The 15,582-nt window shown below is 32.2% G+C and overlaps 1 protein-coding gene across 2 annotated transcripts in view; it reads right to left on the bottom strand.

The window, feature by feature from the left end:
* The window catches only part of LRBA (LPS responsive beige-like anchor protein), a 740,236-nt gene that overhangs the window by 186,717 nt on the left and 537,937 nt on the right, over positions 1–15,582 (bottom strand). For both annotated transcript variants that reach the window (XM_037024623.2, XM_017650128.3), the window contains 3 exons: positions 10,913–11,030; positions 8,675–8,777; positions 2,352–2,467 (listed from right to left, as the gene is read on the bottom strand). In XM_037024623.2, coding sequence (XP_036880518.2) covers positions 2,352–2,467; positions 8,675–8,777; positions 10,913–11,030 — 337 coding nt within the window. The remainder of the gene's footprint in view (positions 1–2,351; positions 2,468–8,674; positions 8,778–10,912; positions 11,031–15,582) is intronic.

Below are 15,582 nucleotides of genomic sequence, written 5' to 3'. Positions count from 1 at the left end.
CTACGTTGACAGATAGCAACTACATCAGTAGGGGAGAGGATTTAATAATACATATACCTGCTGAATCACTATGTTGTACACTTGAAACTGATATAATATTGTGTATCAACTATACTTTAATAAAAAAATAAAGATAACATAGGCACAATAGAAGGTATCTGAGAGTAGACCATTTTGTAAACACTGCTCCACAATTATTACTGTGCATTTAAATCTGTTAATTGGTTTAACAAATGTAAAATATGTCTATTAAACTTACTATATGTTTCCTGTCTCTTATTACCATTAAAAAATCCTTTCAGGCACTAGTTACATAATCCCTATTAAATTAACATAGCTGTTCAAACTTTCTTCATTCCTTTCCCTCAACTGTCTGAGATGAGTATCCCCATGACTGGTAAAAGTTAGGTATTTTTCAATGTGAACCCTTAACTTCCTATTTCATAATACTCCCTCTCTCCCCCCCACTTCTCCTTATTCTTTGCAAGGTGTAATTCCTTCACTTGAGCTCTTGAGCCTGTCTCCACATAACTTCAATTGTTACATTTCCTGTCTTTCCCTCTTTCATGGTCTCTCCTCTGCCTTAACCCATCCTCTCTCTATTGTTACACAAGAAAACTATAATCTTCACCTAATATTTTTGTTTCTTCTCTAACCAATCAGTTTTTATAATCAATCGTTTTGTTTCCTTTGAAAACTAACCCCTACAAAGTAACCAGGAAGTCTGCAAATGCCAAAGCAAAAGGGAGGGAGGGCCGTATCCATCTTATCTCTCTCTTACCTATATGACACTTGATGCAGGTGACTAAGGAAGGCCTTTCTCTCTCCCTTTCCCCTTGCCTCTCACAACATTTGCTTTACCTTAGTTCTCCTCCTGGGATCACTCATTCTCTTCTCTCCTCTACTAATTTTCCCCCTTTTTTCTTGTCCAGCATTGCTATTTTCCCAATGATTTAAGCCAGAAGCCTAGAAGTTTTTTTCTGACATTTTTTTCTTATTTACCCACTACATTCAATAAGCTGGACATCAAATGCTTTGGCTCTTGTAAAGTCTTATGTTATTTAATCCTCCATTTTAATGCCCAGCGTCACCTCTCTAATGCTCGTAATATAATTGCTTCCTAGCTGTGCTGTTTACCTAGTCTCTCTCCAATCTGATTTGGTATTCATTCTGCCTCCAATTCACTTTACATACAGTTTTAATAGTATGTATCAAAAGTTTCCCAATGAATTAACTGCTCACCCCTCAAATCGACAGAAAATTTTCCACAATGTCTCTACCCTACCTTTCCAGTTTTCTCAGTATACCTTTATACATGCATACTCTATATATACACATGCATATATATGTTTGTGTGCTTGTGTATACAAATTATACCATTAATCGTTTTCTAGCTATACTTCATATCTTTCCATCTTTGTGCTTCCTTACGCCTTCAGTTTTACATGAAATGACATCTAATCTCCCACCTCTTTTGCTAAGAAATATCTATCCTTACACGAACATGAAATTTTCTTGATATTTTTCTCTTACTTCCACCAAGTGGATGTATATAATTTCCCCACTTACTCTTTTAATCCCCATAATATTTTGTATTTCTTTTACTGAATCTATACCCCTTTGCTCTAGAAACACGCAAATGCTCACATTTACACTTAAAATAACTTCTCTTAAGAGCCAACAATGTAACTTACTCTCTTTGTATATCCTTTGTGCCTCAAAAATAAGCCACAACAGTTTTGTTGAGCTGAATCACAATGTTGAGCTGTCTCACCAATACATTCCTTTTTTTCTTTATTCTAGTTATGACAAATGAAAAGTAATGGGTCCTTTCTAGTGTTTTACTCTTTTTCAAAATGAAGAGTTTCGGTGGGTGATCTTCAATAACATGACATGATGACAGATCATGAACAAGGCCATTTAGTCTTGAGATTTTCATTCATATGTCAAAATATAAATACTCCCTTACTTACTATTTTGACTACGCTTTTGTATGTTGTATTTCATTGTTTCATCATGTAATAGATTTCTAATTAAGTTATTAATAGGTTAAAATTGTAGATGGCTATTCACTCCTAGTCTTCCATAGTGAGTCAGTTCATTACTACTATATTAAATTGCTGTAAATTTTCATTTTGTGTTTTTGGAAATTAGTGTACAAACCCACTTTTTACTTTCTCAGCACAGTTATTCATATACAAAACTGTAAATTCTTATAAAAATTACTTGATAATATATTCATATAGTAATAATGAAAAATAATCTATATTTATAATAGTACTCAAAATAATCTAATCATATCAATTAAAAATTTATTGTTTGAAATAAATCAGCATGTGGGCTTAGATTACCTGCTATTGTGTTGAGAAACATCAAATACTCAAAATTTGAAATCTCTCTATGTTGCCATCGCTGCGTCATATTAGAAGCTTTAAAAAGTTGGCGTGGACTAGCTAATGAGATGCGCCTGCAAACAAAAAAAAAAAAGAATTTGATGAAGAGTCAATTTAAATTTAAGATTAATTATATCACAATAATAAATAATGAATATATGTGCTTATTCAAAATGATATCTGTATATCTGAAAAGTTCTATTCATGTTATACTAATGAATACTACAGATATTACAATCTACAATTGTTAAACAAATTATTTCTACTAGGCACAGGTCTGTTAAACATTTTCTATTCATTAAGGTAAACTGTAATTTCAATACCATTATAATATCTAGGTTCCATAAATGTTGATTAATAATACTATGATTAATAATTTGCTCCTTTACTGATATAGAGAAATTATAGTAACTGAGAAATACATATGAAATTGTATTCACATCTTTTTCAATTTTGATAGTTATCGCTTAAGGTCAACACATTTAAACATTATCAACTTAAATATTTTCTTTGCATTATCTTTTGTAACAGGAGAAAGAGGATTCTAAACTCTTTAGGTGTCTATTCATGGAATAGGGTAAAGGTATGAGAAACTATTATTTTTCAACACAGCTTAAAAGAAGACCAAGTTTTCTGTGTTGTCTTAATGCAATGTAAGTAACAAAGGATACAACTGACTAGTAACAATCAATGGGAAATAGGTGGCAGTATTATTACATTGAGATTATAGAATCTGAATTACATTTGTATTATAGAATCTCAGAGAAGTATACTGTCACAGCTCTTACTACCACCAAGGACGATGTAACCTACCCATTTTAAGTTACTATTCAATGATTTAAAAAAAAATAAATCTCTAGAGTTGTGCAGTTATCATTACAATTCACTTTGAAACATTTCATCACCACAAAAACTTGCCTTGTGCCTATTTACGTTAATATTCATTCTTATCTTGCTAGCATTCTGCTTTCTGTTCCTATAAAAATGCCTTTCCTGGTCATTTCAGACAAAAGGAATCATACATCACAGTTTTTTGCATCAGGCTTCTTCCACTAACCATAATGTTTCTGAGATTGTTCAATGTGGTAGCATGTATTAGTAATTCATTTCTTTTAATTGCTGAATAGTGTTCCAGTGTATCAATACAGAATATAACATGTTTTTTAAATCCATTCACCAGTTGACGGACATTTAAATTGTTTCCAATTTGGGACTATTTTGAATAATCTACAATGAACATTCATATACATGTCTTTGAATGAACATATGTTTTCATTTCTTTTGGGTACATTCCTAGGAGTGGAATTGCTGGGTGAGTTTGTGTTTAACTTTTTGAGAAACTGCCAAATTGCTTTACATCATACAGTCCAACAAGCAATGTGTGACATTCCAGTGTTTCCACATCTCTGCCAATGCTTGCTATTGTATGTATTTTTTATTGTAGCCAATTCCAGTGAGTGTAAAATGGCATCTTACAGTTTTAATGTACCTTGCTGGGTATCTTTCCACATGCTTATTAAACATTTGTGTATATTCTTTGGTGAAATATCTATGCCATTCTGAACTGCTTCTTCCTGAACTCTGAAATTCCTCATTAAAAAATTATAAAATTATCTAATCAAAACCTTTACTGGCATTGTAAAATAATTATTGCTTATAATCTAGAAGGACCGTTTTATGTGTCTTACTTATATAAAAGTTATGACCTGTAGTAGTTTTAAAATATGTCTACCAATTCTTTGATACTTTTTCTTTAACAGGTGGAGCTTGATTCCCCTCCTCTGAAGACTGGGTTATATTTAATAACTCATCTGTAATAAATAGAATGTAGCAGAAATGATGGTGCCTGACTATCAAGGAAGGTCATGAAATACATTGGGGCTTCTGCCTCATTCTCCCTGGGATCAGTGTCTCTGGGGAAGGTCAGCTCCTATGTCACCTGGACATTCACGCAGCCCAGGGAGAGGCAGATTTGGTGAGTGAGGACAGAGCACTGCTGTCAAGGGGCGCGACAGTGCTTGATACGGGGAGTCCTTCAGTCCCAGGATGGCTGAAGCTCTTACTGACATCCTGACTGCTATTTGTTCATTCTAGTTCAATCATATTTACAGTAAGCTATTTACCTAAAAAACTGAAATAAACAATAATTAAAAACAAATCAATACAAAATTAGGAATGCTAAAAGTAAATTGTAAATTCCCATGGCTAATATGCTTCAATCAGTAGAAAAGTCTCAGCATGCACTCTCTTCCCAGTCCTTATATTGGTTAACTAGATTGTATTGATGATGAATCAATACTTAGTATGAAAGAAAATAATTAATGATGGTGGTACTTAAGAAGAGCCTACTGACATCTTACTATGCTGATGGACAGTGACTGCAGTGGGGTTTGGGGGGACTTGACAATATGGGTGAATGTAGTAACCAAAATGTGTTTCATGTGAAACCTTCGTAAGAGTGTATATCAATGATACCGTAATAAAAAAATAAAAAATAAAAATAGCTACAATAAAAAAAAAAGTATAGTCAACTGACCAGAACACAGTAGAGATGCATATCTCAGTTCCCTAATAATATCAGACATGCTTTGGCATTTTAACAGCCCTCTCAGGTAGTTATTTAAATTACTCTGACCAATATAAATAAAAGTTATTAAATCCATATGTATATACAAAATTAATATTTGAACTCTGATTTGCCAGAGGTTTAAGATCAAAGTTTTAATTAAATATATTATAGTTACAAAATTCTTAACATATGGATTTGTTATTCATATCAACAAAGAAAAAAATTACAAATATGACATAACAAAGTCTAATCATTTATATCAAAATGATAAAAAATTTCAATTTATCATATGAATAGTCCATATGAAAATATGTATGTAATAAGCTTTTGTAATTTAGATATCTTAGATAATTTACTTTTTTCAATGATCTTTACTAAGGTAAAGTTTAATAACATTTACCAAACTTAAATGTACAGTTTAATAAGGTTTGAATATACATATTTCTGTAACCATCATCACAATCAAGATACACTCCAAAATATTCCCTTATATCCCTTTGCAGTTTCCTTTGTCCAGTTCCTGGCCCTTGGAAACCAATAATCTGTTTTCCGTCACTGTATTTTGCTTCTTCAATAATTTCATTTAAACAGAGTCACAGCCTATTATGCCTAACTTATTTTACTTAGCATAATGCTTTTGAGATTCATCCATGTTGTTGCATGTATCAGTAGTCAATTCCTTTTTATTTCTGAGTACAGTTTCATTGTATGGATGCATTACAATCTATTGATTCATACACAGTTGGTAGACATTAGGAATTTTTCCCATTTGGGACTACTATGAATAATATGGCTTTTAAAATTTTCTTACAAGTACATGTGTGTACAAATATATTCATTACTCTTGGTAACCACCTAGAAGTGGAACTGATCGGATGAAAATTAAGTGTATACTTAACTTTATAAGAAAACTGGCGAATTGTTTTCCAAAGTGACTATACTAATTTGCATCCCTACTACCATGTTTATAGAGTTCCTGATGCTGTATACTATCATTAACATTTCAAATTCTTCATCTTTTCCTGGTTTTGAAGATCAGATTTATTGAAGAATAATTTATGTAGTACAAAATTCAACCTTTTTAGATGTGCAATGCAATGAGTTTTGCCAAATACAGCTGTGTCACATAATAATCAAGATATGAAATACTTCCAGGATTATCAAAAGCTTCCTTCACACCCTCACTATAACTAGTCCCAGCCACTTGCAACCACTGATCTGATTTCTGCCCCAAACTGTTTTGCTTTCTACAAATGTCATATAAATAAGGAATCATACAGTACATAATCTTTTGTTTCTTTCACCTAGCATAAAACTTTTCAGTTTATCGATGTTGTTCCATGTGTTAGTAGTTCATTCTTTTTATTGCTGAGTAGTATTTTCTATTTCATGGATGTAGTACATTGAACAGTTGATGACCACCTAATGTTATTTCCAATTTTTTGTGATTACAGAATTCATGAATTCATGAACAGGTCATTGCACGAATATGTATTTTCATTTCTCTAGTGCAAATGCCTTTGAGTGAGACTACCGGGATGTATGGTAAATGTACAGTTAATTTTATATGAAAATGCAAAACTGTTTTCAAAATGGCCAAACCACTTTACTTTCCCATTTGCAACATGTAAAGTTCCAGTTACTCTGCATCCTTATTAGCTCTTGGAATTGTCAGTTATTAAAAAGTCATTCAAATAAGTGTGTCATAGGATCACATCACGATTTTAATTGGCATTTCTCAGAAGACTAATGAAGTTCTGCATTTTTTCATGTGTTTGATGTTTGTATCCTTTGTTAAAGCATCTCTTTTAACTCTTCTTCATTTCTTTAAACCAGGTTGTTTGTCTCATTATTAAATGTGGCAGTTTATTATGTTTGCTGGATGTAAATCTTTTATCACACATAAGATGTACAAATATTTTAACCCAGACTGTAGCATATCCGTATATTTTTTAAAGAGCGTCTTCCAAAGGCAAATGTATTTTAATTCTGAAAGCCAGTTAATGAGTTTTCTTGAGTCTCTTCTAAAAAATCGTTGCCTAACAACATCAAAAAGATATTTCTCCTTTGTCTTCTTAAATAAATTTTTCTTTAGCACTCATGTTTAGATTAGGCTACTTTTTTTTTTTAATGTTACATTTTGAGTTAATTTATGTGAGAGGTAAGGAATACGGTCTTTGTTGTTTTTGCATGTATGTATGACCAATTGTTGACCACCACCTGATAAAAAGCTATCTTTCCTCATGGGCATATATTGATGCTTTTGTTGCAATCAAATTGACATTTATGAATGGGCCTATTTCTAGATGCTGTTATGTGATCTAGAAAGTCTGTTTTACACAAATACCAAACCATACTAGTTAGGATAATTTTATATGAAGTCTTGAAATCAGATAATAAAAATCTTTCAACTTTGCTTTTATTTTCAAAAGTTTTAGCTTTTGAAGATATTTCTATTTTCAGTTAAATTTTATAATTAGCTTGTCAGTTTCTCCAAACAGCCTCCTAGGATATTCAATAGGATTGCTTTGAATCTATAGATCAGTTTTGAAGAGAACTAACATCTTATAACATTGAGTCTTCCAATTTATGAACATGGTATAGTGCAATTTTCCATTTCTACATTTCTTCAATTTCCTTAAACAGTATTTTATAGTTTTCAATGAGCAAGTCTTTTAAATGTACTCAAATTTATCCATAGGTATTTAATTTTTTGACAATTTAAAGAGTACTTATAACTTCAATTTTTAATTCATTGTTAATATACAATAATAAAATTAAATTTTGCATAGTGACTCTGCTACAAAATAGCTAACCTCATTTATTAGTTCAAATAGCTTTAAAAAAATTTGGGGGTATATATTCCTGGGAATTTCCACATAAAGTTATGTAATATCTACTGATCAACACAGTTTTATTTTGTTCCTTCCAAACAAGATGGTTGGTAGTTAACTTTTCTGGTAATGCCTTTATGTGGGTTTGGAATTCAGGTAATGGCAGCCTCATGAAATAACTCTGGAAACATGTCCTCCTTTTCTGTTTTCTGAAAGTTTTCCTAGAAATGGTATTATTTCCTCATTAAGCATTTGATAGAAATTGCCAGTGAAACTATTAGAGCTAGGAATTTCCTCTATTAGACCTTTAACTACACATTTCATTTCCTATGTAGAGGCATTAAGATTACTCATTTGTTCATTAATGATAATAGTAATAATAATGAGTTATCATTGTCATTGATAATTTTTAACTTTCAAGGAATCTTTCCATTTCATCTAAGTTGCCTAATTAATTAAGTAGCATAAATTTTTTCATAATATATCCTTCTTTTCATTTTAATATCTGTGGATCTGATAGTGATGCCTCTTCTTTCATTCTTGATATTGTCAATTTGCATCTCCCTTTTCTTAAGTCTTGTATAGATAGATATTTATTTCATTTGTCAGTCTTTTCAGAGAAACAGATTTTCATTGAATTGATACCTTTTTACTGATGTTCTGCCCTTATGTTTATTATTTTCTTCTTTCAACTTATTTTGGTTTACATTTGCTCATCTCTCTCTAGTTTCTTCAGAAAGAAGTTCAGCTGACAAAAAATAAAATATACTAACAAATATATACTATGAAAGAAAAACAGGTCATGCATTTTAAAACAAATAAGAACAAATATTAATAATAGAGATTATTTTCCAATTTTTTCTCATATGTAAAACTACCTGGTTTGAGGCAATCCAAAACTGGTTCCAATACCAACACGAGGTAGATAGTTAACCACTTTCTTTACTGTTGCAGGGTCTGGGAAGTTGAACATTACAGCAACTATGAAAAATAATTTTTAATAATTACAACATAATTATTTCCCTCCTGGAAAACTGACTTCTTGATCCAATAAAACATTTACTCTTAGTTTAGGTACTATTAAATAATGTTCTTACCATATTACTTTTATTATAGTGTATATCAACTTTTACCATTAGTATGCAAGAGATGATATGATATCCATTTACTTATAAACACTTTACCCTAGACAGTTCCTTCTCTAACTACTGTCAGAAGTTCTAACAAACTATTGCTGCATTAATGTAACATGAAGCTGAGATTCCCTAGTTACAACTTCAAATTTACAAAATGGAATTTTGACAAGCTAAATATATACCTGTGATTTCTATAACTAACTAACTAAAAGTTCAAGGCTATGTAGTCAACAATCTTACACAAAGAGACTATAGCTAGAGCTATGAAGTTTTCAGTTACATTTATTTCCAGTGATGAATAGTCTTAAAAATGTTCTCTTTACAACATTTATATTTTTATACTTTATACTTTCATATAATCCTGAACAATGTGTGATCTGAAGGAAAAATTTTCCTCTATGGATAATAATTAAACTTAACTGTTTCCAATAATTTCTATTTCAATAAGTACAATTTTACAATATCAAGAAACATCCATCAATATATAAAACATACCCAGCAAATAAATGTTTATTCATTGCAGTCATCTATACATTTCTGTCCTTCTTAAAAAGTTAAAAATAAGAGTCATAAAATCATGAGAGAGAATTTAGAAAGTATCAATTTGGACAATATTAAATATTAACTACATTAATTTCAATATCATAACAAGTGCTCATGTAGAAGATGATCTTTCTTTGATACCCAGCCTCAAAAAATACCTGAGAACAAAAAGTTTTATCAATTTGGTGTACCTTTAAACACTGGCATTACCCACATATTTCAGTTCAGTAAGTACGTGATCATTCGCTAAGCACCTAGGACAGCTTTAGAACTGTCATATACATACTCAAGATGCCTTTTTAATAAATTTTTCCTATATATACATTATCATAATGAAAATGGGGGAAAAAGAAAAAGGAAAAAACTATCACAGGTAATGACAGATTACCACAGTCATGAGAGAAAGGCAACAGAAAAACACACAAAAGTAAGGATGTATAAGAAATTTCCAAGAAGGAAAATGAATGAGGATGAGCAAGAAATAAATATTGTAAGGTTGAAATGAAACCCCTTTGGGGCAGCAAGAATAAAGACTGAACTGAAATGTGAAACATTCACTTGATTATTTGCCTGTAAGAAAAATGTTTACATTAGGAAAAAGAGGTATGTGCAGAGGAGAAAACCAAACAAAAAAGCGAAAAACATCTTTAACATAAGGAAATCTGTATTCCCTAAAGACACATGATTTCATAAAGGAAAAAAACAGTGTGCATGGAATATATGTTATTACGTGTAGATTTTTTTTTTTACTGACAACCTGTTGCTTACAGAAAGAGAAAAATGAAATCTCAACCTACTTATGTACAAGAAGTATGTATAGTAAGTCACTAGGTTTTATACATTCTTGTTGTATGCCTCCACTCATGGCCAACAATACTTTTCCTTTAAGTTCACCTTGTTCCTCCTTCTTGTCTTAATGAATTTCACCAAGTTCCATTTTAAACCCACAAATTGGATTTTAGTTCTTTCAAGAATGATGTAATACAAAGCAACCAGGACAGGTCAGTACCATTTTCTGATGGTCCCTTTATAAATGGCAACAGATTAGACAAAAGATTAAATAAATGTATGAATCATTTGATTACCCTCTCCTCTCTCCAAATGGATCCACCTTTCAGAAGGAGTTTAAGCATCACAGCAATATTAAGAACATGAAAACACCACAACTGATTAAATGGTTAGGTACTCCCCTTATTTATAAAAGCCTTGCATTAATTTGCAAAATGGCCAGAAAAATAAAACTACTACAAATAATTGTAAGAATGACCAATGGGGAAATAAACCATGAAGATGCATGTGGTTCAAAAAATGAGGTCACTAGGGCAGAGGGTAGACTACAGAATATTACCTAAATGGAAACAGTATGCTATGTTCGAAAATGAAATTTTAAAGAGATGGAGATTAGCTTTGTAACAATATACTCCTGCAACATATTACCTCTATTTGCCATAAAAATCTCCAAGGCTGTGTTTTGCAAAAGGTAACGACGAGAAAAGACTGATCGTATCTCTGTGAACAGCCATTTTCCATGTAGCCCTTCTGTATATGCCAGGATCTAGTGAAAAAAAAATAATCCCAAGTAAATAACAAGAGTAGAATTTTTTGTTTGTTCTTCCCCTATAAAAATAGAAAACTTTCTATTAAGAAAAATAACTTCAAATAACTGAATAAACAATTATTGAAATAATCTGGAGGGTGACAAAACAGATGGCAATTTATAGAAAGGAAGCTTAAATGAAAAAAGCAAAATTATAAAACTTCTATTTGTAAATATATTTGGAGCTTTTTAAAGCAGTTAGGTATCTATAGCTTTTTGGAAAATACATGTTTGTTATTTAGTAATTGGTTTTTCAATCATATTATGGAAAGTAAAATTTTGGATAAAACCTTTAAGAAGAAAGACCTCAAAAGAATGCCCTACATGCTTACAGATCACATATGCCAATCAGTTTCATGTAACATGATTTTAATGTACCCAGAAGTGCTCTTTACAGATTAAAACATATGCATTTATGGTAAATCCTAAGTGTTCTTATGAGAAGGAGAAAAAATATATTCTCTTTTTTCTTTCTTCTTTTCTTTTTATTGTAACTATATGGGAAGATGAATGTTAGCTGAACCTACTGTGGTAAACACTTCACAATATATGTAAATCAAACCATCAAGCTCTATGTCTTAAAATTATACTCTGATATATATCAATTGTTTTTCAATAAAACTGAATATATATGTATATATATATTTAAGTTTATGACGTTAAAAAAATCACATTTTTAAGATCACTGTTAAGGCAACAGTTATTCATTCAGAAAGCACGCAGCCTGACTGTAGGAGAGGTTAAGTATCATTTTGTCAGTTGGGCTAAACACAAACCTGCAAATGAACTCAGCATAATCTCTCTCTGGAGTAGGTGGCTGTCAGAGTAACTTGTTACAATTCTTGTCATCCCAAGTGACAGACGCAGTAGCTTAGAATGCTTTGCCAACCCAAAGTAATCCTGTCTTTAGTCCTTAAACCACTTTGCTGCTTTGTAATTCAAGTTTTGTTTTTTAAAAAGTTCATTTCAAAAGCTTAATTATGAAGGTGTTAAAGGAAAACCAGATGTGGAATTTCTACACAAAAGCACTTCACATAATATTAATAAAGAAAATGAGATGTATTTTGCTACCAAAACCTGATGAAAATCCAAGAAAGCAAATTAGGTTAAAGAAGATACAGCTCTCAAAAGTAACCACCATCAAAAAATACAAGCAAGAGGACATACGGTTATGATACTGCATTGTAGGGACAAAGATGGAATAAGTGAAGGGAGGAAAAATAATGAATAGTAACAATTTATCCTACAAAAACTTTCTTTTCTTTACTCATTTCCATTTGTTAGGTCTTAATTGCAAAGAAATATATTCCTCAATGCAAAAGGCAGTTTATTTGAAAAACAAAACCAGCCTTATTTAATTCATTAAGTATGTATTTAGGTTTCTCTACAAAATTATTCTATTTCTGGCACCACAGGATTGAGAAATGAAAGAATGGGTATAACAATAAAGCTCAGTGCATTTAGAGAAACAAAATTTTGAAGGCCCAAACAATTAATCACACTTTCAGTTTTAAAATAGGTGATAGAGAAATCCTATTTTTTTTGTGTGTGTGCATTCTTTAATTTTTTTTTAACGGAAATATTGTTGATGTACAATCTCATATTGGTTTCAAGTACATAATGGTGGTTTGATAGTTACCCATATTATTAAATCATCACCCCAACTAGTGCAGTTACTATCTGTCAACATAGAAAGATGTTATGGCACTACTGGCTATATTCTCCATGCTGTACTACCATCCCACTGATCAACTTATATTATGATTGAGAATTTTTGTGCTCCTTTATGCCCCTAACCTTGCCCACCAACACATCCCAACCCCTTCCCCATGGTAACTACCAGTCACTTCTCAGTGTGTCTGAGTCTACAGCTTTTTGTTCATTTTATTTTGTTTTGTTTTGTTTCTAGATTCCACAAATAAGTGAAATCATATGTTATTTGTTTTTCTCTGCATGGCTTATTCACTGAACATAACATCCTCTAGATCCATCCATGGGGTTGGAATGCCAGGATTCTTTTAATTAATAGTTGAATAATATTTCATTGTATATATGTACCACATCTTCTTTAACCATTCATCTACTGATGGATACTTTGATTGCTACCATATCTTGGCTATTGTAAATAATGAGGCAATAGCGTGGAGGTGCATGTATCTTTTTGAATCAGGGATTGTTTTCTTCGGGTAAATTCTTAGAAGTGGAATTACTGGATCAAATGGTATTTCTATTTTTAGTTTTTTGAGAAGCCTCCATATTGCTTTCCATAGTGGCTTTACTAACTTACACTCACATCAACCGTGTAGGAGGTTTCCCTTTTCTCCACATTCTTGCCAGCACTTGTTATTTCTTGTATTTTGGATAGGGGCCATTCTAACTGGTGTGAGGTGATATCTCACTGCAGTTTTGATTAGCAATGTGGAGCATCTTTTCATGGGGCTGTCGGCCATCTGTATTTCTTCTTTGGAAAAATGCTTATTCAGATACTCTGCCCATTTTTTAATTGGGTTATCTACCCTTTTTTGGTGTTAAGCTCTTTATGTATTTTGGATATTAACCCCTTATTGGGTAAATTGTTTACAAATATATTCAACCATATTGCACAATGGCTTTTTGTTCTGCTGATGGTGTCCTTTGCTGTAAGGAAGCTCTTTTAGTTTGATGTAATCCCACTTGTTCATTTTTATTTTGTTTCCCTTGCCTGAGGAGATGTGTCCAGGAAAAAACTGCTGATTGGTCTCTACTTGGTTCAAGAGATTTTTGCCTGTTTCCTTCTAAGAGTTTTATGGTTTCATGACTTACATTTAGGTCTTTAATCCATTTTGAGTTTACTTTTGTGTATGGGGTTAGACAGTAATCCAGTTTCATTCTCTCACATGCAGCTGTCCAGTTTTCCCAACACTAGTTACTGAAGAGGCTGTGTTTTCCACATTGTATGTTCATGGCTCCTTTATCATATATTAGTTGACCATATATGTGTGGGTTTATATCTGGGCTCTCTATTCTGTTCCATTAATCTATGGGTCTGTTCTTGTGCCATCAACAAATTGTTTTGATTACTGTAGCTTCATTAGTAGAGCTTGAAGTCAGGGACTATAATCCACCAGTTCAAGATTGCTTTGGTTACTTGGGGTCTTTCGTGGTTCCATATGAATTTTAGTATTATTTGTTGTAGTTCATTGAAAAATACTGTTGATATTTTGATAGGGATTACACTGAATCTGTAAATTGCTTTGGGCAGGATAGCCATTTTGACAATCCTAACTCTATCCATGAGCATGGGATAGATTTCCATTTATTGGTGTCTTCTTTAATTTCTCTCATGAGTGTCTTATAGTTTCAGAGTATAGTTCTTTCACCTCCTTGATTAGGTTTATTCTAGTATATTATTCTTTCTGATGCAATTGCAAATGGAACTGTTTTCCTGAGAAAAATCTTACTAACTCTTTCATACAACAAATACCTGTGTAAATAATATGAAGAGAAATGAACAGGAAAAGGGAGGACAAAAATATGGGTTTTATTCTCAATGTTTTTTTAAAGCAGGGGTTGCATGTACCCTTTTCTCTTACCACAACCAGTAGGTCCAAGCCTCCAGGCTACACTGGCCTCCCACTTGGTCTCTCTCCTTCTAGTCTACCTCTAGACCTACCATGACCAGAGGAGCCAAATGACAAAAAAAATTTAATAGAAATCAGACCACATCACTCATGTACTTAACACTATTCCAGTGGCTTAATATTACATGCATTAATAAGCTCGAAAGCTCTTCATAATCATTTACAGAAAAGATTTCTGTCTCTGACTACTTGATGAGCCCTGTTCATTCTTCCTATGTGCCCAAGTGTTTCCTGTTTGGAATGTTCTCCTCCCAAATTTTCACTTGCTCTTATATTTAGATTTTTGCTCTAAAGCCACCTCCTCACAGAAGTCACAGGATCTATACCCCTCCTCCTCCATTACCACCACATCCTATTCCAAACTCTTCAGATTTCCTTCAAAAACTTACCACTGCCTGAATAACATTTTCTTGTTTGTCCACTGCTTCTATTTATCACTAGAACACTAGAATCTAAATTACAGTAGAGCAAAGACTTTACTTTCTTTTACACTTCCTAGATCACTATCTGACACAAAGTAGATGTTTTTTGATAATTAAATGAATCAGTTAGTGAATGGCAACATTTGCTCCATATATGGCCCAAATTCATTGTCTTTGGCCCATATGATATTTTAACAAAATTTCAAGTAGTTAAAAATACTTAAGAAAATGGATATTTACATAAACATTCAGATTCCTGGTTTTGCAGAAAAAATTGGAGCGTCTGCCAAACCCAGATCTATATGCCACATGGTACCAAATGGCATGCCCTCTCTATTTTGGCATACTCTCCATGCATTCACTCACTTACAATTACCTGTCTAGTTTCCACTGGCATTTGAGTTTGCCACCTTGACTTATGAAAAAGCAGAAAATCAAATACCTCTATTGTAACACTTATACTCCAAT

The sequence above is a fragment of the Manis javanica genome, chromosome 3, assembly GCF_040802235.1.
Source record: "Manis javanica isolate MJ-LG chromosome 3, MJ_LKY, whole genome shotgun sequence".
Taxonomy (NCBI): Eukaryota; Metazoa; Chordata; class Mammalia; order Pholidota; family Manidae; genus Manis; species Manis javanica.
Note: the sequence above shows the minus strand (reverse complement) of the source record. Positions and strands in the feature narration are given on the sequence as shown.